This window comes from Hemiscyllium ocellatum, chromosome 14 (assembly GCF_020745735.1).
Source record: "Hemiscyllium ocellatum isolate sHemOce1 chromosome 14, sHemOce1.pat.X.cur, whole genome shotgun sequence".
Classification (NCBI taxonomy): domain Eukaryota; kingdom Metazoa; phylum Chordata; class Chondrichthyes; order Orectolobiformes; family Hemiscylliidae; genus Hemiscyllium; species Hemiscyllium ocellatum.
The window spans coordinates 11,993,827-12,019,254 of NC_083414.1; the positions used below are offsets into that span (position 1 = coordinate 11,993,827).

The following is a 25,428-nucleotide window of genomic DNA, read 5'->3' on the forward strand; positions in this document are numbered from 1 at the left end:
CCGTCCACCATCTATCTTGTACACGGTCTTGGAAAGATCATTTGCCAAGATTTGGGAATGAGACAAAAAGAAACTAAAGATGCTGGAATCCAAAGTAGACAGGCAGGCGGCTGGAAGAACACAGCAAGCCAGGCAGCTTCAGGGAGGTGGAAACGTCGACGTTTCGGGTGTAACCCTTCTCCAGATTTGGGAATGAGCAGGGAGTGCTGTTGGCCTCCTGGCCAACGTGCCTTAGTGCGACCACAAACCTGGTCTTTCACTCATTTTGCTGTTGCTGGGAGCGGCAGTCTGCAAACCATTTGTAGCTTCAGCCCAGAAAGTAACAAGTGAGTGCTCTTCAAAAGTCACTGCGTGGTTACAAAACCCTTTGGAACGTTCTTAGTGCTGTTGGTTTTTTGACAAAACAGAGGCTTTACTTGCACAGTTCCCCACCCCTTCCGTGAGCCTAGTGGCTGAAAGGCAGAAGGAGGGGAGAGCATTTTTGCCTTCACTGCCTGACCAGTAATCTTCTCTGAATAACCCCTGGCCCTTTTAGAGCCCCCAACTCAAGTATAATGTAATGGAACAATGCTTGGATCGTTATAGAACCCACATCATTGACTTCAAATGATTGAATGTTGGAATTTGTTGGCATTCTACACTACCGGAAACAAACGTCCCCTCATTGCAACCATGGTTCTTTCCTCCATTATCTTAAATCTTTGCCCTTGGGTTACAAGTTTTCCTGCCAGTGGAAACGGTTTTACTTTATTTACTCCATTTGTGCATTTTTGTTTGTGACAACAGAGATTTGCCTGTGAGCGGCGATTATAAATGGTCCAGAAACAGCCTATTAGGGGCAAGGAGCCGAATGAACCAAGCCAAAGTGGACCATCTGGTGTGTTTATAACACATTATAGTCCCGTTGTACTAGAGTACAATACCTTGTTTGTACTTCCGAGGCTGCGTTTTTAACTAGGTGCTTCTGTTTTGTGTTAGTCTTCGTCATTTACAGAGAATTGTGTTCATGGCTGAGTGAACATTCAGAGTGGTGAGGTGTAATTATTGCAAGGAAAGCCCTGGGGCTTTGTGGTTAAAACAGGTTGACGTTGGTTAAGTCCTGGCCTTGAGCCACCTTTCCACTCTGGTGATGAGAGGAAGAAAGACAGGGCTTGTTTTAAAACATCATCATGAATGTTTTTATTGGGATCCGGTAACAAACGTCACTTGGGGTAACCTTACAAGGTCACCCCCCAGTAGTGTCAAACTCTATTTGAAAGACAGGAGGTATTCAGTAAAACGACTGACAGAAATGGCCATGACGAGATAAAGATGTTGATTCAGGCTTGTGGTTTTTCTAAAATTCAAATCATCACCTGGTGGGATTATTTTACAAAAGAACCGGTCAGATATTTTATACTTAACCATTTCATGTCAATGATTAGGGCACTTTCCAGATGTGCAGGGGGTTTAGAAAAGGAATGGTTATCCTATTGCTGCATCTCTGTTATGGTTAACTAGTAAGTAATGTAAAGTAGCCAGATGACCTGAGGGCTGCTCTTTCATTAAAGAGAGAGACGGTGGTGAGTTTAACCTGAGGGTCACCATGCCTCAGGCCAGGGGCAAGTTTGAGAATCTTTGTGGTGACCTCAGCCAGTGAACCCTCACTGTTGGCGCCACTCTGCATCACAAACTAGCTGTCCAACCAACTGAGCTAACTGACCAAACCCCCCACCCCAGAAGCTCGTTAGATTTTCAGAAGAGGTTAAGAGTAATAGCAGCCCACCCACGTGTCTTATGTCAAGAAGGTTCCCGTGTCAGGTTGACTGATATCAGTCTGTTGAATCATCATCCTAGATGTGAAAGCAGTCCATTTGTCCCATCGAGTCCACACTGACTCTCCGAAAAGCATCCCAGCCAGACCCACTCCCCTACTCCTGTACTCTGCATTTCCCAGGGCTAGTCCACCTGGCTGCACATCCCTGGTCATTGTGGGAATTTTCCCATGGCCAATCCACCTAACCGGCACATCTTTGGACTGTGGGAGCAAAATGGAGCACCTGGAGGAAACCCACACAGAAACGGGAGAATGTGCAAATTCCAGACGGATGGTTGCCCTGGGCTGGAATTGAACCCAGGACCCTGGCACTGTGAAGCAGCAGTACTAGCCACTGTGCCAGCTGCATTGAACTGAAAAATGGTCAACAATGCAGTCTAAAGCAAAATACTGCAGATACTGGAGCGCTGCAATAAGGCTGAGGTTCTAAAGTAGAATCATATTGGACTCGAAATGTTTCTGTCTGCACAGATGCCATCGAGACCCATTGCGTTTCTCCAGCACTTCTGGGTCTTGTTTATATGAGCGATTCGTGTCTCAAAGAAACAGAAAGGAAGATCTGTGTTCACATTTGTGATCAAACTCCAGAATATTGCAAATAATAAATTCCAGTGACTGTTGTTGCGTGGGATCTATAAGATCATAAGGCCATTAAATAAAATAGCAAGAGTAAGCCATTTGACCCATCGAGCCGGATAACCCTTGATCAAGCAAGAGGCATTTTGTATTTGGCAAAATCCCACAATCTGTAATCGGTTGAAGAATGTGTTCATCTGATTTTGGTGATGATGGCTGAGGGATGAATGTTTCTTGGAATTTCAAGCTTTTTTTCCAAGTAGCAATGTACTCAATGTACCCTAACTCCTCCTTTCGAAACTTGATTTTAAAATTCCCTCAGAATTCACCGCTCAGAAAAGATCTGACATTAGAGTTCCCGTTCCTCATAGCGTAAACGTTTCTTCCTTTCTAAGCCACGTGTCTTTAATATTGCAAAGAATGCTAAAGTGACCTGGGAAAACTGTTGACAATGGACAGGCAGTGTCTGGTAAAACAAAATTGTGGTCAAGTCACCATCGTGGGGTGCACTCTTATTTCTTTTATTACAAAAATATACTTTATTCATCAAAAAACGCACTGATAAGTACATTCAAAAGTTTCTCTTTCTGATGCGTACAAACTTTCCAATCAGGAAGAAGTAACAAACAAAACCTTGGAATTTTACGTCCTGTGTAAATAACAAAGGTATTTTTACCTCATGCAGGGGGAAAAAAATCATATACTGAGGAAACGAGGGGTGTATAGCAACTGAACAGACCCTCATTTTACTTCAGAAAGTCTTCAGATGGTGGTCTTGCCCCATTGTATCTTGGTGGCTGATGCTCCAAGTTTTAGTGTCTCCTTCAGTACATAGTCCTGAATGTGCCAGTCTGCAACACTTGGTTGAGGTCAGCTCCTTGTTCTGGAAGACCAATAAGTTTCGAGCAGACCAAGGAACATCTTTCACTAAGTTGATTTCCCTGCAGGCGCAGTTGATGTTTGTCTTTGTTTGCAGCCAGGGAACAGCCCGTAGAGCACAGAGTCCTGTGTCACTGAGCTGCTCGGGATGAACCTTAACAAAAACCACTTGCATGTCTCTCCAGAACATCTTTAGAAAGGCACATTGCAGAAGGAGGTGTGTGGCAGTCTCTTCACCAGTGTAGCTGCTTCAGGGGCAACGTGTAGTGGTGCAAGGAGACCGGGTGTACATGATCTGATGGGGCACTGCCCTTCTCATCATCAACCAAGCTACACCTTGGATTGCTCTCTCATGAGAGAGGGAGATGACTGGTGATTGTTTAATCTGAGGGTCACCACACCTCATGCGAGGGTAGAGGTTGAGAAGGAGAGTTCTTATTGGTCAGTGTGAGAATTGAATCCATGCTGTTGGCATGACTTTTCATCACAAACCAACCATCTAGCTAGCTGAACTAACAATCCCCAAATGTCTGGAATGTATAAATGGGAAGAAAAAAACTTACATTTGTAATAATTCCATTCCTAACCTCAAGACAATCCATGGCACTGAAGAACTTTAGAAACATCATCACAGTATAGGCATTTGATAAGGTTCCCCATGGTAGACTCATTCAGAAGGTCAGGAGGAATGGGATACAGGGGAACTTAGCTGTCTGGATACAGAATTGGCAGGCCAACAGAAGACAACGAATGGCAATAGAAGGAAAATATTCTGCCTGGAAGTCTGTGGTGAGTGGTGTTCCACAGGGCTCTGTCCTTGGGCTCTACTGTTTGTAATTTTTATTAATGACTTGGATGAGGGAATTGAAGGATGGGTCAGCAAGTTTGCAGACGACACAAAGTTTGGAGGTGTCGTTGACAGTATAGAGGGCTGTTGTAGGCTGCAGCGGGACATTGACAGGATGCAGAGATGGGCTGAGAGGTGGCAGATAGAGTTCAACCTGGATAAATGTGAGGTGATACATTTTGGAAGGTCGAATTTGAAAGCTGAGTACAGGATAAAAGATAGGATTCTTGACAGTGTGGAGGAACAGAGGGATCTTGGTGTGCAGGTACATAGATCCCTTAAAATGGCTACCCAAGTGGACAGGGTTGTTAAAAAAACATATGGTATTTTGGCTTTCATTAACAGGGAGGATTGAGTTTAAGAGTCGTGAGATCTTGTTGCAGCTCTATAAAACTTTGGTTAGACCTCACTTGGAATACTATGTCCAGTTCTGGTCGCCCTATTATAGGAAAGATGTGGATGCTTTGTAGAGAGTTCAGAGGAGGTTTACCAGGACACTGCCTGGACTGGAGGGCTTATCTTATGAAGAGAGGTTGACTGAGCTCAGACTTTCTTCACTGGAGAAAAGGAGGAGGAGAGGGGACCTAATTGAGGTATACAAGATAATGAGAGGCATAGATAGAGTCGATAGCCAGAGACTATTTCCCAGGGCAGAAATGACTAACACGAGGGTTCATAGTTTTAAGCTGGTTGGAGGAAAGTATAGAGGGGATGTCAGAGGAGGGTCTTTTACACAGAGAGTTGTGAGAACATGGAATGCGTTGCCAGCAGCAGTTGTGGAAGCAAGGTCATTGGGGACATTTAAGAGACTGCTGGACATGCATATGGTCACAGACTTTTGAGGGTGCATACATGAGGATCAATGGTTGGCACAACATCGTGGGCTGAAGGGCCTGTTCGAACTGTATTGTTCTATGTTCTATGTTCTATAGTGCAGGAAATGCAAGAGAAAATTTTCACAGAGTAAGCTCCAGCAAATAGAATAAGATAATGGTCAGATTTCTTTCTTATGTGCAAGGTAAATATTGGCCAGGAAATTGGAGCGAAACCAGAGCTTTTCAAAGTAGCACCATGGCATGTTTTATTTCCTGACTAGCAAGAGAGTGCGTAGTGAGAACAAAGCGTGAGCATTGCTGATAAAAAGATACAATATGCCAAGGTTTTTTTGTCTTGGACTCATCGAGACTGTTGGGATTTAAACAAAGCTTGGCTGTTAACAGTCAGTATTGAATTGAATTCAATAATTTGTTGTCACATGTATTCAACATAAAGTACTGTGAAAAGTGTGCACCGCATAGGAGCCATTCACACTAACTTAAAAAAAAGATAACTTAAAAGACAGTCCAATGTTTCCTCCTCCCCTGCTATAGTCCTGTTCCAGGCTACATCAGCCTAGTCTATGCCACTGCTGTGTAACTGTACTTTCTCAATACCAGAGCTGAAAATGTGTTGCTGGAAAAGCGCAGCAGGTCAGGCAGCATCCAAGGAACAGGAGATTCGACGTTTCGGGCATAAGCCCTTCTTCCTGAACAAGGGCTGATGCCCGAAACGTCGAATCTCCTGTTCCTTGGATGCTGCCTGACCTGCTGCACTTTTCCAGCAACACATTTTCAGCTCTGATCTCCAGCATCTGCAGACCTCACTTTCTCCTTTCTCAATGCCAATCAGGATCTGCTTGTCAACAATGTATTGCTGCTGGCAATACATTCCATGATGGGCGGCACGGTGGCACAGTGGTATGGGCGGCACGGTGGCACAGTGGTTAGCACTGCTGCCTCACAGCGCCAGAGACCCGGGTTCAATTCCCGACTCAGGCAACTGACTGTGTGGAGTTTGCACGTTCTCCCCGTGTCTGCGTGGGTTTCCTCCGGGTGCTCCGGTTTCCTCCCACAGTCCAAAGATGTGCGGGTCAGGTGAATTGGCCATGCTAAATTGCCCGTAGTGTTAGGTAGGGGGTAAATGTAGGGGTATGGATGAGTTACGTTTCGGCGGGTCGGTGTGGACTTGTTGGGCCGAAGGGCCTGTTTCCACACTGTAAGTAATCTAATCTAAAAAGTAATCTAATCTAATCTAATCAGCACACTATTCTCACACGGTTTAAAAAAAGGTTGTTTTTCCATTTTGTTGGTATTTCTTACGAATTCTTCTGTTGAATGCAAGACAAAGGATTTTGACAAAAGGTGCCTTTTTCAGAAAAGCTCAAGTATGATATTATTGGAGGTGTGATCTTGGGGATGAGACACTAAATTAAGACCCTGGCTACCCTTTCAGGTGGACACACAAGATCCTGGCTGGCATTGTTTTGAGCATAAAACTCTGATGTTCTTATTACTCAATTAACATCACCAAACGGTTTGTCTTTTTCTTCATTGTCTTTATGTGGGAGCTTGTTGCATTTAAGATTACTTACAGTGTGCAAACAGGCCCTTCGGCCCAACAAGTCCACACTGACCCGTCGAAGCGCAACCCACCCAGACCCATTCCCCTACATTTACCCCTGCCCTAACACTACGGGCAATTTAGCACGGTCAGTTCACCTAACCTGCACATCTTTGGACTGTGGGAGGAAACCGGAGCACCCGGAGGAAACCCACGCTGACACAGGGAGAATGTGCAAACTCCACACAGTCAGTCGCCTGAGGCGGGAATTGAACCCGGGTCTCTGGCGCTGTGAGGCAGCAGTGCTAACCACTGTGCCACCGTGCCGCCCACAAAGCTGAGCTGGGAGAATCGTAGAATCCCGCCAGTGAACAAACAGGCCATTTGGCCCAACAGGTCCACACTGACCCTCCAAAGACTAACCCACCCAGACTGATGTGTTTCCTACAAAACAACAGCAACTAGCACTTTAAAACTACATCAATGATAGTAAAGCACTTTGAGACATTCTGAGGTCACAAAAGGTACGATTAAATGGCAGTCTCACTTTCTTTGCTCAGATATATAAAAACTCAGCAAAACATTGTATGCCATTAGCCGCGGGATTTCCTTTCAAGGCTTGCCAACACTTCATTGAGATTTTTAAAAAATGTGTTGGATTAAAGCTATGAACGGAAGAATTCACAAGAATAAATAACAGAAATTGGACTTCTTAATAATGGTGCCTTAACATGTATTTGGGAGTTGGATTAGCAGCATGGCCGAATCCTGGGATTATTGCTTCGTAAATCAGGTTTTCAGTATCGGCGCTAAGTTTCTCTTGGAGATTATTAGGTTCAGCTGTTTAGATTTGACTGTGCTTTCTCTTAATAAAGGGGTTTTGCAGATTTAAAGCTGAGCTTTCTGCCTGCTCAGAAGCTGAGGAAGAAAATCCTTATGATTGCAATCCACGTTTATACAGGGATATCATCTTTCAGAACTTATTTTGGAGCTGACCCAAGGCTTGGGTCACCCATTCACACCCATCTCTATTTCTTTATCCCCATCATTAACAGCCCCTTTGTCTTTTGTACTTGGCCTCTCCACCATCTGCGCCTTTGTTCCTGACACAGAAACATAGAAAGTATAGCAGGAGGAGGCCATTTGGCCCCTCAAGCCTGCTTCCAGTATGATCATGGCTGATCATCCAACTCAGGATTTGGAGATGCCGGTGTTGGACTGGCGTGGGCAAGGTCAGAGGTCAAATGACCCCAGATTAAAGTCCAACAGATTTATTTGAAATCACAAGCTTTCCAAGCGCTGCCCCTTCATCGGGTGACACTCCGAAGGCTTATTATAGAACATAGAACATTACAGCGCGGTACAGGCCCTTCGGCCCTCGATGTTGCACCAACCTGTCATACCAATCTGAAGCCCATCTAACCTACACTATTCCATGTTGTGACCTCATCCAACTCAGGACCCTGTTTCCACTTTCACCCCAAGCCCTTTGACCCCCTTTGCTCACCTCCACCTCAGTCAAAAGCATTGTTAAAATAACATTTTCTGACACCTTTTTATTCTAAAGAAGCATCATATCAGAATCGAAACTCTGTTTTTCTCTGTCCACACATGCTGCCAGAATTGTTGAGTTTCTCCAGCATTCTCTGTGTTCATTTCAGAAGCATCTGCAGTATTTAGTTTTTATTATACCAAAGGTTTTTCAATGGGCCCGTTTCCAGTTGTGCATATCCTCCTCTGCTGTCTCTGTTAAGTGTCGCATTAGTTGTTCTCCCAGCAAATCTCACCTAATGGTCTCAGTAGACATTGTCTGGGTGGGTCAGCTGCCAAGCCCATTGGAAGGTGTAGTGACACATTCTAATTCCCTGCTAACCTAATGGTTCAAAGAGCTGGCAATGAGTGGTGGGCTGACTTAACATTATTGCTTTCTTTGCTTCAGATCTCTTGGCAGCCAATCGATCAGTCATGTTCTTTGGTCACCGTAGTTTCCTGGATTTCCGCTCGATGTTCCTCGATGAGTACCACGACCGTCTTTTCATTGGAGCCAAGGATGCCTTGTACTCACTCCAGCTGGACCAGACAAACATTGATGCCCAAGAGGTAATCCACTTTCTCATGTTGTTGTCTGGCATGCATGTCGTTCCAGAACTAATTAGGATAGGGGGCACGAAGGGGGTTGGGCACAAGAAGGACGCCATCTTAGAATTGGAACCAAGCCCATCTAAAAGGAAACCCAGGAAGTATGGGAAGAATGGACGGCACGGTGGCTCAGTAGTTAGCACTGCTATCTCACTGAACCAGGAACCCAGGTTCGATTCCACCCTTGGGCGGCTGTCTGAGTGGAATTTGCACATTCTCCCAGTGTCAGCGTGGATTTCCTCCCATAGTCCAAAGATTTACAGGTTAGGGTGAATTGGCTGTGCTGAATTGCCCATAGTGTTCAGGGATGTGTAGGTTAGGTGCATTAATCAGGGGTAAATATAGGGTAGGGGAATCGGTCTGGGTGGGTTACTCTTCAGAGGGTCGGTGTTGACTTGTTGGGCCGAAGGGCCTGTTTCCACACTGTGGGGATTCTATGATTCTAGTGTTGGAAGTGTGGAATTCTAAAGATTTTGAGTGGTGCAATAGTCAGAATGATTGGAACACTCCATAAATATATTGTAGTATTCGAAGAGTGTGGTGAGGGTGACGTTCTGCCTCTCGTATTCTCTGGATGGCATGGTGCCCTTGGCGACAAATTCCACCAAACCTTCGGGCCAGTGGGCAGCTGCTAGTGGAAGAAAGCGGGAGATTGAACAGGGTGGAGAAAAACAGAACATTTTGGGAGGTGAAGCAAGGAATCATGACTCAAGGAGACCCCAGGAAGGGTTCATTGAGTGGATGCCATTACATGAGGGCCCTTTACTGGAGTAGAAGGGTTAAAACCAAGGGGCATAGGTTTATAGCATTTGGTGCCAGGGTCAGAGGGGTCATCTCTTTCACTGAGAGGGTTGTGGCGACTTGTAAGTAATAGCAAGAAAGGCTGGGACAGGCAGAAACACTCACCCTGTTTAAAATGTCATAGACTTACACAGCACTGGAACAGACCCTTCGGTTCAACTAATCCATGCTGACCAAGTTTCCCAAACTAAACTAGTCCCATCTGTCTGCATTTGGCCTGTATCCCCCAAAACGCTTCCCTTTCATATACCTGCCCAAATGTCTTTAAAATGTTGTAACTGTACCTGCACCATCCACCACTTCCTCTGGCAGTTCATTCCACAGACAAACCACCCTCTGTGTTGGAAAAAGTTGTCCCTCAGGTCCTTTTTAAATCTTTCCCCTCTCACCTTAAAAATATGCCCTCCAGTTTTGAACTCCTCTAACCTCAGGAAAAAAATACCTTTGCTATTTACTTTATCCATGTCCCTCATGATTTTATAAACCTCTGTAAGTTCACCCCAGTGCACTCCAGTGGAAAAAGTCCCAGCCTAGTCAGCCTCTCCTCATAGCTCAAAACCTCTAGAACTGGTAACATCCTGGTAAATCTTCTCTCCATCCTTTTCAATTTGATAACATCCTTCCTATAGTAGGGTGAACAGAACAGTACACAGTACTCCAGAAGTGGCCTCACCAATGTTCTCTGCAGCCACAACATGACATCCCAACTCTTATACTCAAAGTTGTGACCAATGAAGACAAGCATACCGAATGCCTTCTTCACCACCCTACCTACCTGTGATGCAAATTTCAAAGAATTATGTACCTGAATCCTTAAGTCTCTCTGTTCATCAACACTCCCCAGGGCCTTACCATTAATTTTATAAATCAAACGCCTCATCTCTTGCCTCGAAACACTTCAACCCCAGGGCATCAATGTGGACTTCATCAGGTTCCTCATTTCCCCTCCCCCCATCTTACCTCAGTTCCAAACTTCCAGCTCAGCACTGTCCTCATGACCTGTCCTACCTGCCTATCTCCCTTCCCACCTATCCATTCCACCCTCCTCTCTGACCTCTCTCCTCCATCCCCACCCCCATTTACTTATTGTATTCTTTGCTACTTTTCCCCAGCCCCCCCCCCCCCCCCCCCCCCCCCATTTATCTCTCCACCCTGGAGGCTTCCTGCCTCTATTCCTGATTTGAAACATCGATTTTCCTGCTCCTCGGATGCTGCCTGACCTGTTGTGCTTTTCCAGCACCACTCTGATTAAACCTCTGGTTTCCAGCATCTGCAGTCCTCACTTTTGCCCTGTATATATCAAAACCTTGTTTGTCTTACCAAAATGCAACACCTCATGTTTATCCAAATTAAACTTCTTATCTGCTTGAAGAGCTGTGACTCATAGGGTTATGGACAAGATGCAGGAAAGTGAGATCTAGGTAGTACCAGGTAGACAACATGGGTCAAAGGGCCTCTTTGTGTTGAAATATTCTGACTGATTATTCTCAGCAGTTCCTTGCTTTAGGATGGTGATGTCTGAACCACCAGGAAGAATAGTGATTCAGTCAAGAAATTAAGATGAGGTGATGCCAAGCCAGGGCCTGGGGATGGGGTGGGGTTGGGGGGGTTTGTCAGTTCATAGAATGGAGTTGGTGAGGATATCTGAGCTTGCGAGGATCACTATGAAAGGATGATCTGATGGTTGCTGTCTGACTATCAGCAGGAGACAGAGTGTGGAGTGATTTATTTGCTGTTTAAGAAGGAGGGAGGAACGATTAGAAAAATAAAATAATTTGCATTTACATCATGCTTTAATGTGCCACCAGTACGTCCCAATTTACTTTGCCAAGTTCCTGTTGTTATAAGACAAGCACATAACCAATTCCCACACAAAAAAATCTCTCAAAACAACAAAGAGATGTGGAAACTAACTTAATTGTGATGACCTCCGTTGAGGTAATACTGATGGCCAGTGGGAGAGTCACCAGTGGGGTCTAAGTAGAAAGAGTTAGTGTATTTCTGTTATATTCTTGAATTTGTTTTATTTTGAAAGTTATTTTTCTTTATGAATTTAGGAATGTGCAGTGTTTTGATTTACATAGTCATGTCCATAGATCAGAACCTGAGTTCTGTGCATATTTTTATTTTGTAATTAAATTCACATTTGTATTGCAAAATGTATTTTTCATAAAGGTTTAAGACAGCCAAAAGTGACTGTGGATGTAAATTAAGCAGCTATCTTGACAGGAAGACCCAAGGAATGTCACACCTAGAGATGTGAAGGGAAGTTTAAACAACTGCCTTCAAAGGGGGAAAGAGCCAAACCAAGACAGACTGGATCGAGATCTGATTTTTATTAATCATTCACAGGATGTGGGCATCGCTGGCCAGGCCAGCATTTATTGCCCATTCCTAGTTGCCCAGAGGGTAGTTAAGAGTCAACCACATTGCTGTGGGTCTGGAGTCACATATAGGCCAGACCAGGTAAGGATGGCAGTTTCCTTCCCCAAAGGATATTAATGAACCAGATTGGTTTTTCCTGACAGATGGCATTAGCTTCATAGTCATCACCAGACGCTCAATTCCAAATTTTTATTGAATTCAAATTCTACCATCTGCCATGATGGGATTCGAACCTGAGTCTGCAGAATATTACCTAAGGTCTCTGGATTACTAGTCTATCACCTCACCTTTGTAGCTTGCTATGACTACAAAGATAACTAGGCTGATAATCCTCCTGCCCAACTGCTCCCCCCACCCCCCGGGGATTATGCATCAAACTCTTTTGTGTTTTTTCACTTTGAAGAATATACAAAGATAAGGATTTAAAGACCAGTTTCAACTCTACTGGAGTGGGTTCACAAGACTGAATGCCATCATGTGTACTAGTCTGGGTTTAAGCATTAGTGTGCTCTGAAAGTCACAATTACAGAATGTTCCCTGAGTCACCCTTGTGCTGCAGGTAAAGACACTCGTGACTCTCAGAGCTAGGTTAGCTAGGTAAAAGAATGAAGGAACAGGACAATAAAAGGCTTCTCTCTCACCCTGAATGCTACAATTCACTCATAGACTAAAGCATCAGGACTGCAGAATCCCAACCAATTTGCAAGACAGGGGTCATGAACCTAACTCTTCAACTACCAATGCCAACGCATAACCCTCACTGCAACAGCCAGAACATTCAACTCTCTGTTCTTCATAAACGAGTATAAGACCCATCACTCTTTCATCTCTTAATTCAGTTCTGAAGAACTTGACTGGAAATGTTAACTCTTTCTTTCTCCGCAGATGCTGCCAGACCTGCTGACTTTCTTCAGCACTCCCTCTTTCTTTCTTATCATAATATTTTCTTTTTTTTTGTGATGTGAAAGGCCTTGCTGAATCTAACTGCAACTTTTACATTGCTACAAGAGGAAAATCAGATTTGCCTGAAGTTCACTTTAAATTGCTCTTTTCAGTAGCCCAACGAGAGGACTTACTGAGTTCTTACATTCCTGGTAGGCAGGAGTGCAAGGAACTGTGCATGTGACACATCATAAATCAAACACACAAAAATACGCTTGTGATTAAAAGAGACAGCACGGATAAATCAATCCTCAAATTAATTGTAGCAATAACTTTGAAAGAAAATACCTTGGCATATGCTTCATTGATGAGACCAGTTCAGGATCAGTCACCTCAGTGTCCAATAGATGGTAATGCTAAATTCTGCCTGAGAGACAATTTAATGGGATGACGACAACTTATAATCAGTTTAATCTTCACCGAACTAATTGAATAAATCTGAGAATCTGAGTTAAAATGGATGCAGCTGACGTCTTTGACACCCTTTAAACCTTCTACCAGCATTAGAGCCGGTGACCCAGTTACAAGGAAAACACTTGAAAGCCAAGAACAATTAGTGATTAGATCAAGATGATTTCACTTGCTACCGCGTCAGGAACGCCTAAAGCTCCTATTTCACGACTACATGTTATTCTAGCAAGCCATCTAAACAGTGTGGATCAGGGCTGAAATTAATTGAAAATCACCGAGCTTGCCAGAATAAATAAGGAGGAGCTTTGGCCAGTTCTTATGCAAGTTCCAGCCTAAATCCACCAAACTGTGAAGGGATTGTGAAAGGCCTATGTGGTCATTTTGGGTTATTACCAAGGTCAAAGTAATGTAATGTGAGAGACCATTTGTGTTCGATAGTCTGTTTCAGTTTCTACTCCCCTGACCCTGCAGTGCAAATGAGATTAGATTCCCTACAGTGTGGAAACAGGCCCTTCGGCCCAACAAGTCCACACCGACCCTCCGAAGTGTAACCCACCCAGTCCCATTTCCCTCTGACTGATGCACCTAACACTACGGGCAATTTAACATGGCCAATCCACTTGACCTGTACATCTTTAGACTGTGGGAGGAAACCAGAGCACCCAGAGGAAACCCACACAGACACGGGGAGAATGTGCAAACTCCACACAGTCGCCCGAAAGTGGAATTGAATCCGGGTCCCTGGTGCTGTTAGGCAGTAGTGCTAACCACTGAGCCACCATGCCACTCTATAGGCCAGGCAACCCATCTAATACTACTTAATGTTTTTGAATATCTGCTTCATTGGAATTTTTTCTTATGTTAGTCACTTGCTAACCTTGGCAGCCAATCTCAATTAGAATAAATCTTCCCTATGAGAAACCAGGAACAAGACTCGTCCTCACTACTGGGCAAACATCAGGCAAAGTGCCAACTATCCAAAACCAAAATACTGCCAATGCTGGAAATCTGAAATTAAAACGAGAAGTTTTAGGAAATATGCTTCATATCTGTGAAGAGAGGAACAGAGTTAAGAATTACTTGAGATAAACTTTAATCAGGAGAAAAGTACGGATGAAATGTTACAACATTAAAGGTTATGGGCCAAGTGCTGGAAAATGGGATTAGACAGGTTGGTGCAGACTCTTCTGTGCTGTATGACTTAGAATGACGAAGAATGAAAGTGTAAGAGATTTTACACCAGTAGAAGCAATAGGGGATGGGGTCGGGGGCAGCATACAGAAGGTCAAAAGGGAAGATTTGGGGTTGGGGTTAGGGTTGGGTTTAGGTTTGGGGTTGAGGTTAGGGTTGGAGTTGGCTTTGGTTGGGGTTTGGGGTTAGGGTGAGGGTTGGGTTCAGGGTTGGGGTTGGGTTTGGGGTTAGGGTGAGGGTTGGGTTCAGGGTTGGGGTTGGGTTTGGGGTTAGGGTGAGGGTTGGGTTCAGGGTTGGGGTTGGGTTTGGGGTTAGGGTGAGGGTTGCGGTTAGGGTGAGGGTTGGATTTAGGGTTGGGGTTGGGTTTAGGGTTGGGGTTAGGCTTAGGGTTAGGGTTGGGGTTGGGATTGGGGTGGAGCTAGGGGATAAAACAATGAAATATTTCATGACTCAGCAGAATTAAAGAGATCTACAGCCACTGGAAAAGGCCCATTGTGTTTATGCTGACCAAAGCAACCACCGAACTATTCTAAACTCATTTTCCAGCACTTGGCCAATAGCCTTCTGTCGAAAAGCGTGGCCCTGGGAAAAGCACAGCAGGTCAGGCAGCATCTGAGGAGCAGAAGACTCAGTGTTTCGGATATTAGCCCTTCATCAGGAGAGCCCAAAATGTCGACTCTCTTACTCCTCGGATGCTGTGCTTTTTCTAGAATCATGCTTTTCAGCCCTGACTCTCCAACATCCGCAGTCCTCACTTTCTCCCAATAGCCTTGTATGCCGTGGCACCTCAAGTGCACATCTTAATACCCCTTTAATGCGCTGAGGGTTTCTACCTCTCCCAGCCTTACAGCCAATGAGTTCCAGATTCCCACCACCCTCTGGGTGAAAAAGTTTTTCCTCACATCTCCTGTCAACCTCCTTCCCCTTACCTTAAAACTTTGCCCCCAGGTCATTGATCCCTGTCTACCCCATCTATGCACCTCATGATTTGATACAACTCAAAAGAAGCCAGAGTGGTGCAAGATATTATAAATAAACCAAAGTTGTGTCTCCCATGAATGGTTATAGAGAAACCTTCAGAAGTGACAAGACCAAACCAGAGACACAAAAAGCCACTTAGACCATGAAGAAGGCTGAGAATTTGATCAAATGTTGTTTGATCTTGAGGGGCAGGGCTGGGTGTGGAAGTCTCAAGGAGAGGGGTAGAGGCCTAAAAGGATCAGAAGAGAAATATTGATGGAGAGGTGGGTGGGTAGGGAGAGCATCTGCACCTCCACCTCACAAACCTGCCAAAGTTCTGCCTGTCGAGTTAAACAGCACAGAAGGAGGCCATTCAAGCCATCACTTTGAATGAACTATCAGATTCACTCCCCCACCCATCACCCTCCGCTGTTTCCCCATAGCTCCACAGAGTTTCAGTTTCTCCAATTGCTTTTTGAATCTGCTTGCAAAAGGACCACTTGATGCAGTGCCATAAACCTGGTTCAATGGCCCTTTGTATTTTGCAACAGAACTTAACACTAGGCCTCATCAGAGATTGTAGGTCGGGGGGGGTGAAAGGTCTGCTCAAAGAGGTACGTTAAAGGAGTGTCTTTATTTGAAGAGCGAGAGCAACGTGGAGAGGCAGATACACTTCGGAAAGTATCTGAAGAGCTGAGGCCCAGTATCCAAGGGCTCAGTTATCAACCATTGGCATAGGGAAACTAGAGATGTGCAAAGCATATCCTTCCAGACCATTAATTGTGTTTAAATTGACCAGCTCACTTCCAAATGAATCCCTAAACCTCTATGTTCCTGCAATTCTGGCATGTTCCTTGTTTATTTTCACTTTAGGTCATAGAATCCCTACAGTGCAAGAAAGAGGCCATTTGACCCAATGGGGCTGTTTTCCTTGGAGTGTTGGGTGACCTTATAGAGGTTTATAAAATCATGAGGGACATGGATAGGGTGAATAGTCAAGGTATTTTTTCCCAGGGGAGGGGAGTCCAAACCTAGCAAGCCCAGGTCAAGCGTGAAAGGGGAAAGATTTAAAAGGGATCTAAGGGGCAACTTTTTCACACGGAGGATGGTGTAGGTATTGAATGAGCTGCCAGAGTAATTGGGGGGAGGCTGGTACAATTGTAACTTCTAAAGGCATCTGGATGGGTACGTGAATAGGAATGGTTTAGAGGGAAATGGGCCAAATGCTGGTAAATGGGACTAGATAAGTGTAGGATATCTGGTCAGCATGGACAAGTTGGACTATGCTGTACATCTCTGTGAATCTGCACTCACCCTCCGAAGAACATCTCACCCCTGTAACCCTGGATGGGTTTTTTTTTTAACCATGGCTAACCCACCTGACCTGCACACCTTTGTACTGTGGGAGGAAACCGAAGCACCCGGAGGAAACCCACGCAGACACGGGGAGAATGTGGAGTTTGCAATCATCCGATACTGGAATCCAAATCTGGGTCCCTGATGCTGTGAGACAGCAGTGCTGACCACTGAGCCAAAGCCAAAAACCTTAACTCTGTGTCCTCTAGTCACCGACACTGCTCCACCCTCCAGACCCCTGCAAACTCCCCTGGCCTTGGTGACTGGAAGTAGTCTATTCAATCAGAAGCACTCCTAATCATTGAGGCTGGACATCAGCCAACAGAACCTTTCGTGGATTGCGTGAGTTGAGTATTTTTCCGAAGCAAGCAAATGGGGCAAATCAAAGAGATTTGCAGCATTTAATGAAACAATGACAAGCAGGTGCTGATGCTGGCCATGGGTTGATGGCAAATTGACTAAATATTATCCTAAATGCACAGTGTTATCACATCCATTACATACTATGACAAATTGTTTCCGTAAGCACATCAGTATAAATATAACTTGGAGATATAGGGCTGCCAGAGAATGACTGTACAGGAATCCATTCCAAATGAATGACTCAAAAGGTAATGGGGGGAAATGATAGGATGTGAACTTTCTGAAATCAAGCCAGGTTATATAGAATTACAGGGATTTTGCAGTTCAGATACAGGCCACTCCATGCAACTGCAGAAGGGAAATGCTCAAATCCATTATAACAGATTTAATAACAGAGTATTTGGAAACAATGACTGGATTTGACATTTATTAAAAGGGGAGTCATGCTTGACAAACCCACTGGAACTTTGCAAGGATGTAACTTGTCAAAGGGAAGCCAGTGGATGTGGCTTACTTGAACTTTCAGAAAGCTTTTCAATAAGGTCTCACACAAGAGATTAGCATGTAAAATTAAAATGCACAGTATTGGTGTAAGGTACTAAAATGATGAGAGAACTAGCTGGCAGATAGAATTAGAATCCCTACTGTGTGGAAACACGCCCTTCAGCTCAACAAGTCCACACCAACCCTCCAAAGAGTATCCAACCCAGATCCATTCCCCTATATTTGCCCTGACCTACACATCCCTGAACACTATGGGCAATTTAGTAGGCCAGTTTACCTGGCCTCACATCTTTGGATTGTGAGAGGAAACTAGAGCACCCAGAGAGAACCAATACAGAGAATCCATGCAAACTCCACAAAGACAGTCACCCAAGGCTGGGATCGAACCCAGGTCCCTAGCACTGTTAGGTAGCAGTGTTAACCACTGAGCCACCAAGAATAAGAATGTAATGTCTTTTACTGAATGGGAGTCAATGACTGTTGGGCTCAATGCTTGGACCCCATCCGTTCACAATATGTATTATGATTTGGATGAGGAAACTACATGTAGTATCTCCACATTGACAGATGACTCCGAGCAGAGTGGAGTGTGATCTGTGAGGAGGATGCAGGGATGCTCCAGTGTGATTTGAACAAGTTGAGTGAGTGGGAAAATGCATGGCAGATGAATGTGAGGTTATCCATTTTGGTAGCAAAAACAGGAAGGCAGATTATTATCTGAATGGTGCTAGAATAGTGAAAGGTGAAAATTAAAAAAAAAATTCACAGGATGTGGCCAAGCCAGCGTTTATTACCCATCCCTAATGACATCAAGTGTCAACCCCATTGCTGTGGGTCTGGAGTCACGTGTACACAGACCAGGTAATGATGACAGTTTTGTTCGTAAAGGACATTAGTGCACCTGATGTTTTTTTTTCCTGACAATCACTTCATGGTCATCATCAGATGACTCCTAATTCCAGATAATTATTAAACTCCAATTCCACCATGGCAGGATTTGGAAGCAGGTCCACAGAATGTTATCAGGGTTGCTATATTAATCGTCGAGCCAGAATACCACTCAGCAATCATCTTCCCAAATGCAACAGGGGCATCTTTGTACACCAGTCACTTAAAGTAAGCATGCAGGTGCAGCAGGTGGTGAAGAGGCAAGTGTACAGATTAGATTAGATTAGATTACTTACAGTGTGGAAACAGGCCCTTCGGCCCAACAAGTCCACACCGACCCGCCGAAGCGCAACCCACCCATACCCCTACATTTACCCCTTACCTAACACTACGGGCAATTTAGCATGGCCAATTCACCTGACCCGCACATCTTTGGACTGTGGGAGGAAACCGGAGCACCCGGAGGAAACCCACGCAGACACGGGGAGAACGTGCAAACTCCACACAGTCAGTCGCCTGAGTCGGGAATTGAACCCGGGTCTCAGGCGCTGTGAGGCAGCAGTGCTAACCACTGTGGTATGTTAGTTTTCATAGTGAGAGGATTCAAATACAGGAGTAGGCATGTCTTGCGTCTATTGTACACAACCTTGATGAGGCTAATTCAAGAACAGTTCTGGTCTCTTTCTGATGAAGGATACTCTGGCTATGGACAAAGTATGACAAAGATTTACCACACTGATTCTGGATCAGGGCTGATGAATGAAAAGAGACTGGAACATTTTGGACAATATACACCGGAGTTTAGAGGAATGAGGGAAGATTTCATGGAAACCTATGTAGACAGGGTAAATGCAGGAAGATGTTCCCAATGACCAGGGCGTCCAGTCCAAAAGGGTCACAGCTTAAAGGTGTGCTGTTATGAGTCCTAGTGGTCATAGTAGTCTGGCTGTCAGTTCAGAAATATTCTTGATGTATGGTAAAGTGGCTAGTCCTAGATGCCTCAGGGAAAGACAACGGAATGAGGACATGCCACAACCCAAAGGATGAGCCATGTTACCATACATCAAGAACATTTCTGAACTGACAGCCAGACTACTACGACCACTAGGACTCACAACAGCACACAAACCAACAGCCACTCTCAAACAACAACTCACCAGGACAAAGGACCCGATACCCAGCATGAGCAAAACCAATGTAGTGTACAAAATCCCATGCAAGGACTGCACAAAACACTACATAGGACAAACAGGAAGACAGCTAACGATCTGCATCCATGAACACCAATTAGCCACGAAACGACACGATCAGCTATCCTTAGTAGCCACACACGCAGATGACAAGCAATATGAGTTCGACTGGGACAACACTACTATTATTGGACAAGCCAAACAGAGAACAGCCAGGGAATTCCTAGAGGCATGGCACTCATCCACAGATTCAATCAATAAATACATCGACCTGGACCCAATATACCGGCCACTGCAGCGGACAGCTGGAACTGACAACCGGAAGCGGCAGAGACAAACCACTATAAATGTCGGAGGAAAAATCACAGAAGCCCTTCACAGGAGGCTCCCAACCACTGAGGATGTCACCTAGACAGGGGACGAAACGTCTGCAACACAAATTCCCAGCTCGGCGAACAGAACCACAACAACAAGCACACGAGCTACAAATCTTCGCACAAACCTTGAACTAGGACTTACTGCCCAAGGAAAAGAGAGCAACCATTTAATACTACAATGAAGAGATGTCATCTTCCGGATAAGACATTAAACTGAGGAAATGCCTACTCGCTTGAGTGGGGTGGGGAGCAAAAAGATCTTATGGCACAATTTTGAACAGCTGGAGAAGTCTCCTTTGGTTTCTTGGCTGATGTTCATCCCTCAATCAAAGAGCGAATACAATACAGAACAGGAACAGGCCCTTCGGCCCTCCAAGTCTGCACTGACACATTTTGCACTCCCATACCAAAGCTGTCTTCACTTACAGGATTCATATCCCTCTGTTCCTTTCCTATTCATGTATTTGTCCAGGTGTTTCTTGAATGCTGCTATTGTGTCTGTTTCCACCACCTCTTCTGGCAGCGCGTTCCCGGTACTCACCACCGTTTGTGTGAAAAACTTGATTTGCACATCTCTTTTATCCATCCACCCCACCACCCAAACCTCTCGACCTGGGGAAAAGCCACATATTTTCCACTCTGTCCATGCCATTCACAATCTTACAAACTCCTATCAGGTCACCTCTCAACCTCCTGCGATCCAGCGAAACCAAACCCAGTCAATTCAACCTTTCTCCATAGCTAAAATTCCCCATACCAGGCAACATCCTGGTAAACCTTACCTTCTCCAAAACATCCACAACCTCCTGGTAGTGTGGTGACCTGAACTATATGCAAAGTGTGGCCTAGCAAAAGTTCTATATAGCTGCAAAATAATTTGCCTCTCCTTATACCCAATGCCCCTCCCAACAATGATAAACATGCCATAAGTATTTCTTTACAAGTTATCTACCTGCCCTGCCACATTCACTGATCTATGGACCTCTATCCCCAGATCCCGCTGCATCAATACTCTTAAAGGTTCTGCCACTCGCTGTATAATTTCCATGTGTACTTGATCTTCCAAAATGGATCACCTCACATCAACTTCATTAAAGTGGATTTCTAGTGATTATGACATTGGGAGCTTGCTGTGTGCATATTGACAACTGAGTTTTCTATAAAAGTGACTATGTTTCAAAGTTACTTAATTGACAATAAACCACTTTGTGACATCCTCACACCATAAATGCACATCTTTCATTCACTCCAGAGGCTCTGAATCCTGTGAATTCTCTACAACAGAGGGCTGTGAATATGTTCAAGTCTCTGATTGATAAGTGGATAGGGAGTGGAGGAGTATGGTGATTAGGGCAGGGAGATTGATATAAATCTCAACATTCAATCATGATCTTACTGAATGATGAAGCATTGGGGAGTTTTATGATTTACTCTTGCTACCATTGTTTCACCTCATCATCAAAATCTCAAATCGTTTACGGTTCTATGTTTGTTTATTTTGCTGCCCCATTAAATGCATTTAGGCAATTTGCCTCGGTAAGTTCCTGGAAGCAAGTTCCATATTCTCGCCATTCCCTGGGTAAGGACGAATTCCCTCTTGGGATTTATGACTGTCTTCCACTAGTTTCCTCCATTATGAACACTCCAATTTCTGAAGGTCTAGTTTAATTAATGAAAAGCAAAATATTGCAGATGCTAGAAATCTGAAATAAAACCGAGTGCTGGAGAAACTCAACAGGTCTGCTAGCACGTGTAGAGTTGCTGTTTCCACAGTTGCTAACCGATCTGCCAAGTCTCTCTAGCACTTTTCAATTTTGATAACATTTATTTTACGTGTATGTGCAGGTAGATGGTTAGGTGTAAAGAGGTCAGCACAAGTTTTTGATTTAATTTTGTTTAATTTGGTTGATTATTGTCGGATATACTTTGGTACAGTGAAGTTTTGTTTTGCATGCAGTATGGCTGTTCACACCATGCACACTGCATCAGGGTAATTGAACAGAGCAAGGAATACAATGATACAGCTGCAGAGAAGTTGCATAGAGACAGAGAGCAATATTTAAATTTAAAATTTGAGAAATCCATTCAGAAGTCTAATAATAGCCTATCCTTGAGCAACCTGCCCTTTCCAATGCAATTATTAACTGTGAATTTGTAAAACAGTGAGTTGGTATCTGATAGTATGGCTGTCCTAGTTTGTACGTACATATACTTTATGGCCACTTGGCCATTCGACTTGCTCCATTCAATGCAAACGTGGTTGATAGGATTTTAACGTCAATTCCACACTCCTGTTAAATTTCATCCCTGGTCGAGAAAGAACTTACCAAAGTCTACCTTAAAAATATTCAACGGTTCTGCTTCAATGACTTTTTGCTTTTCCATTAAAACCAATAACTGGAATAGACCATTCAGCCCCTTGACCATGTTCCGTCATTTAATCTGAACATGGCTGAACAATGGCTTAATTCCATCTCCCACCCGGATTCCTTGTCTCACCAATATCGAGCAATATCAGTTCTGACATTCTTTAATTAACCCCCAGCATCAGCAATCTTTTTGGTGAGAGAGCTCCATACAAGCTCGGGATAAGAATAAGTCACTCAGCCCTTCAAACTCACTCTGCCATTCAGAAAGATAATTCCTGATCTGGGTCTACCCTCAGGCCTACATTGCTGCATATCCCTGATATTCCTTTGTCCCCTTGGTCATCAGGAGTCTACAAATGTCTGCCTTAAAAATATTTAAAGATTTTGCATCCACTGTCTTTTGAGGAAGGGAATTCCAAAGACCCTTTGAGAGACAACATTGATTCCTCATCTTTGTCTTAAATGGGTGATCCCTTATTTTTAAACTGTGACCCCTGATGCTAGATTTTCCCACAAGTTCAGGAGATACCACCATCTGCAAGTTCTCCTTCAAGACAATCATCATCCTGATTTGGAAATATTTCATCATTCCTTTCATGCCGTGGGGTCAACATCCTGGAATTCCCTCCCTATTGTGGGTGTACTGTCACCAAATGGATTGCAGTGGTTCAAGAAGGAAGCTCACCAACACTTTCTCAGTTGAGGATACCTTGTTGAATGTTTTTAAAGTAAAGATAGACTTTTGAACAGTAATGGAATGAAGAGTTATGCTGAGAGGGTGGGTACGTGGAGCTGAGTTCATGAAAAGATCAGCCATGATCTTACTGAATGGCGGAGAAGGCTCTGTGGGCCATTTGGTGGCATGGTGGCTCAGTGGTTAGCACTGCTGCCTCACAGTGCCAGTGACCTGGGTTTGATTATGGCCTTGGGTGAGTGTCTGTGTGGAGATTGCACATTCTCGCCCGTGTCCGCGTGGGTTTCCTCCGGGTGCTCCGGTTTCCTCCCACGAGCCAAAGATGTGCAAGTTATGTAAATTGGCCATGCTAAATTGCCCATAGCATTAGGTGCATTAGTCAGAGGGAAATGAGTCAGGGTGGGTTACTCTTCGGAGTGTCGGTGTGGATTGGTTGGGCTGAAGGGCCTGTTTTTACACTGTAGGGAATCTAATTTTAGGAATTAATCTAATCTATATGTGGATTGGGTAAATACAGTAGGGGAATAGGTCTGGGTGAATTGCTCTTCAGTGGGTCAGTGTGGACTTGTTGGGTCAAAGGGCCTGTTCCACACTGTAGTAATTCTATGGCCTAATCCTGTTCCTATTTCTTATGTTCTTGAGGGAAACTAGGAATGGGCAATATATGTTGATGTAATTAGTGATGCTCATGTCCTGTGAGTGAATTTAAAAACTGCTAGCCTTTAAAGGCCACTGTAACTAAAGTTGAATTATCACAGTAAATTCACTGCTTTATGTTGACTTATTATTGCACCTCAGCCCCTGTGGTGCCCACTGTTTGTAGAAAGCAGTCTCTCTTTTTAAGTGTTCTGAATACTTAATCAAAAAGCATCCTTCACCTTTGTATTTTAGCGTTATAATTAAAATACAATCACACGCAGATCTGGAAACTGTTAAACAAAATGTGGCTGTGATTACATTAATCCAAACCAGATTGTCTATTGAATTGTACACATATAGTATAAAGTGTCCACAGGGTATGTCGCATGATGGTCTGGACAACCACTGATATATAAGCGCTCTTCAAGGGGTTCGCTTTTATTCCTGGTGTCTTTTGTTAATTTGTACATCTGTGTAACAAAACTCCCATAGACTCCCTGAGCCCTTTCCCATTTCTTGCTATCCAATTCCTCCCACACTCACCCGTTTCAAATACAGCACACATGTTGGCCGAATGACAAAGATCTCTTTTGTAGATAGGAGGAACTTTTCTCTGTAGCCTTCCTTATGGGAAGCCAGGGAACCCAAAACCATAGAGCAGAAGGGTCTGAAGGAGCCGCTATTCACCTGAGGCATCGATTAAGTAAAATATGAAGAAGTATGTCAGAAAATGAGAGAAGTACACGCACACACAAAAATAACCTTAAAAATGAAGGGATATATAAGAACAGGTCAATGTACCAGAAGCAAAGACGTTCTCTCCCATAGCCACAACCCGTCTTCTACTGCTAATTTGTTGAACTAATGTTTGTTTTGGCTGAGTTTTGTTTTATATCCTTTAGTGGGATTTGGATGTCTCTGACAAAGTCAGTGTTTATTTCTTGTCTGTAACTGCCTTCTGAATGCCTGTAGCTCTGAAAGCCATGGGCGTCTCATGGGTGCCTGATGTCATCCATTTCACTGTGATGAGCCAGAGCACCGCAAGAGGATGTACCACAGAGCAGTAATAGAGGGAAGGCAAGGGGAAATCACCTTCACTGAGCATCGGGCAGGAGGGAGGTCATTTCATTGACAATTTGACAGCGAGGTCAGCAGCAATGTGCCATATTTCAGGTCATGTTCATCAAAGCAAAAAGGCTTTGTTGCCAAGCATTGGGGATAAAATTAATGGAAGAAAAATGAGGGGATTGAGGTTGAGTCCTGATATAAATTTTAATCTGATTTCCCTTTTTAAAGTCAATACCAAACAAAACAAAGAAGTGCTATGAAGGAAAGCAGCTTCAGACCAAGCATGATTGGTGTTCGGAATGCACTGTCTGAGAGTCTGGTGAAGGCAGGTTCAAGCAAGGTGTTCAAAGGGGAAAGAGAAAGAATGCACAGGGAATGGGGAGGAGGTGAGGGAATAGCACTAAGTGAGATACTGATTGGGAGAGCTAGTGCAGCATGATGGGCTGAATGGCCTCCTTTGGCACTGGGGTGGCACAGTGGTTCAGTGATTAACACTGCTACCTCACATCATCAGGGACCTGGGTTCGATTCCAGCCTCATCTGATTGTCTTTGTGCAGTCTGCACATTCTCCCAGTGTCTGTGTGGGTTTCTTCCACGATGTGCAGGTTCAGTGAATTGGCCATGCTAAATTGTCTATCAGGTTCAGGGATGTG

The 25,428-nt window shown here is 44.3% G+C and overlaps 1 protein-coding gene and 1 long non-coding RNA gene across 4 annotated transcripts in view; one reads left to right on the forward strand and one right to left on the reverse strand.

The window, feature by feature from the left end:
* The window catches only part of LOC132822242 (uncharacterized), an 81,820-nt gene extending 68,543 nt beyond the window's left edge, over nt 1-13,277 (reverse strand). For both annotated transcript variants that reach the window (XR_009645426.1, XR_009645427.1), the window contains exon 1: nt 13,053-13,277. This is a non-coding gene — a long non-coding RNA (uncharacterized LOC132822242). The remainder of the gene's footprint in view (nt 1-13,052) is intronic.
* Nucleotides 1-25,428, forward strand: part of sema3bl (sema domain, immunoglobulin domain (Ig), short basic domain, secreted, (semaphorin) 3bl) — a 189,683-nt gene that overhangs the window by 82,786 nt on the left and 81,469 nt on the right. For both annotated transcript variants that reach the window (XM_060835364.1, XM_060835363.1), the window contains exon 2: nt 8,437-8,597. In XM_060835364.1, the coding sequence (XP_060691347.1) occupies nt 8,437-8,597 (161 nt within the window). The remainder of the gene's footprint in view (nt 1-8,436; nt 8,598-25,428) is intronic.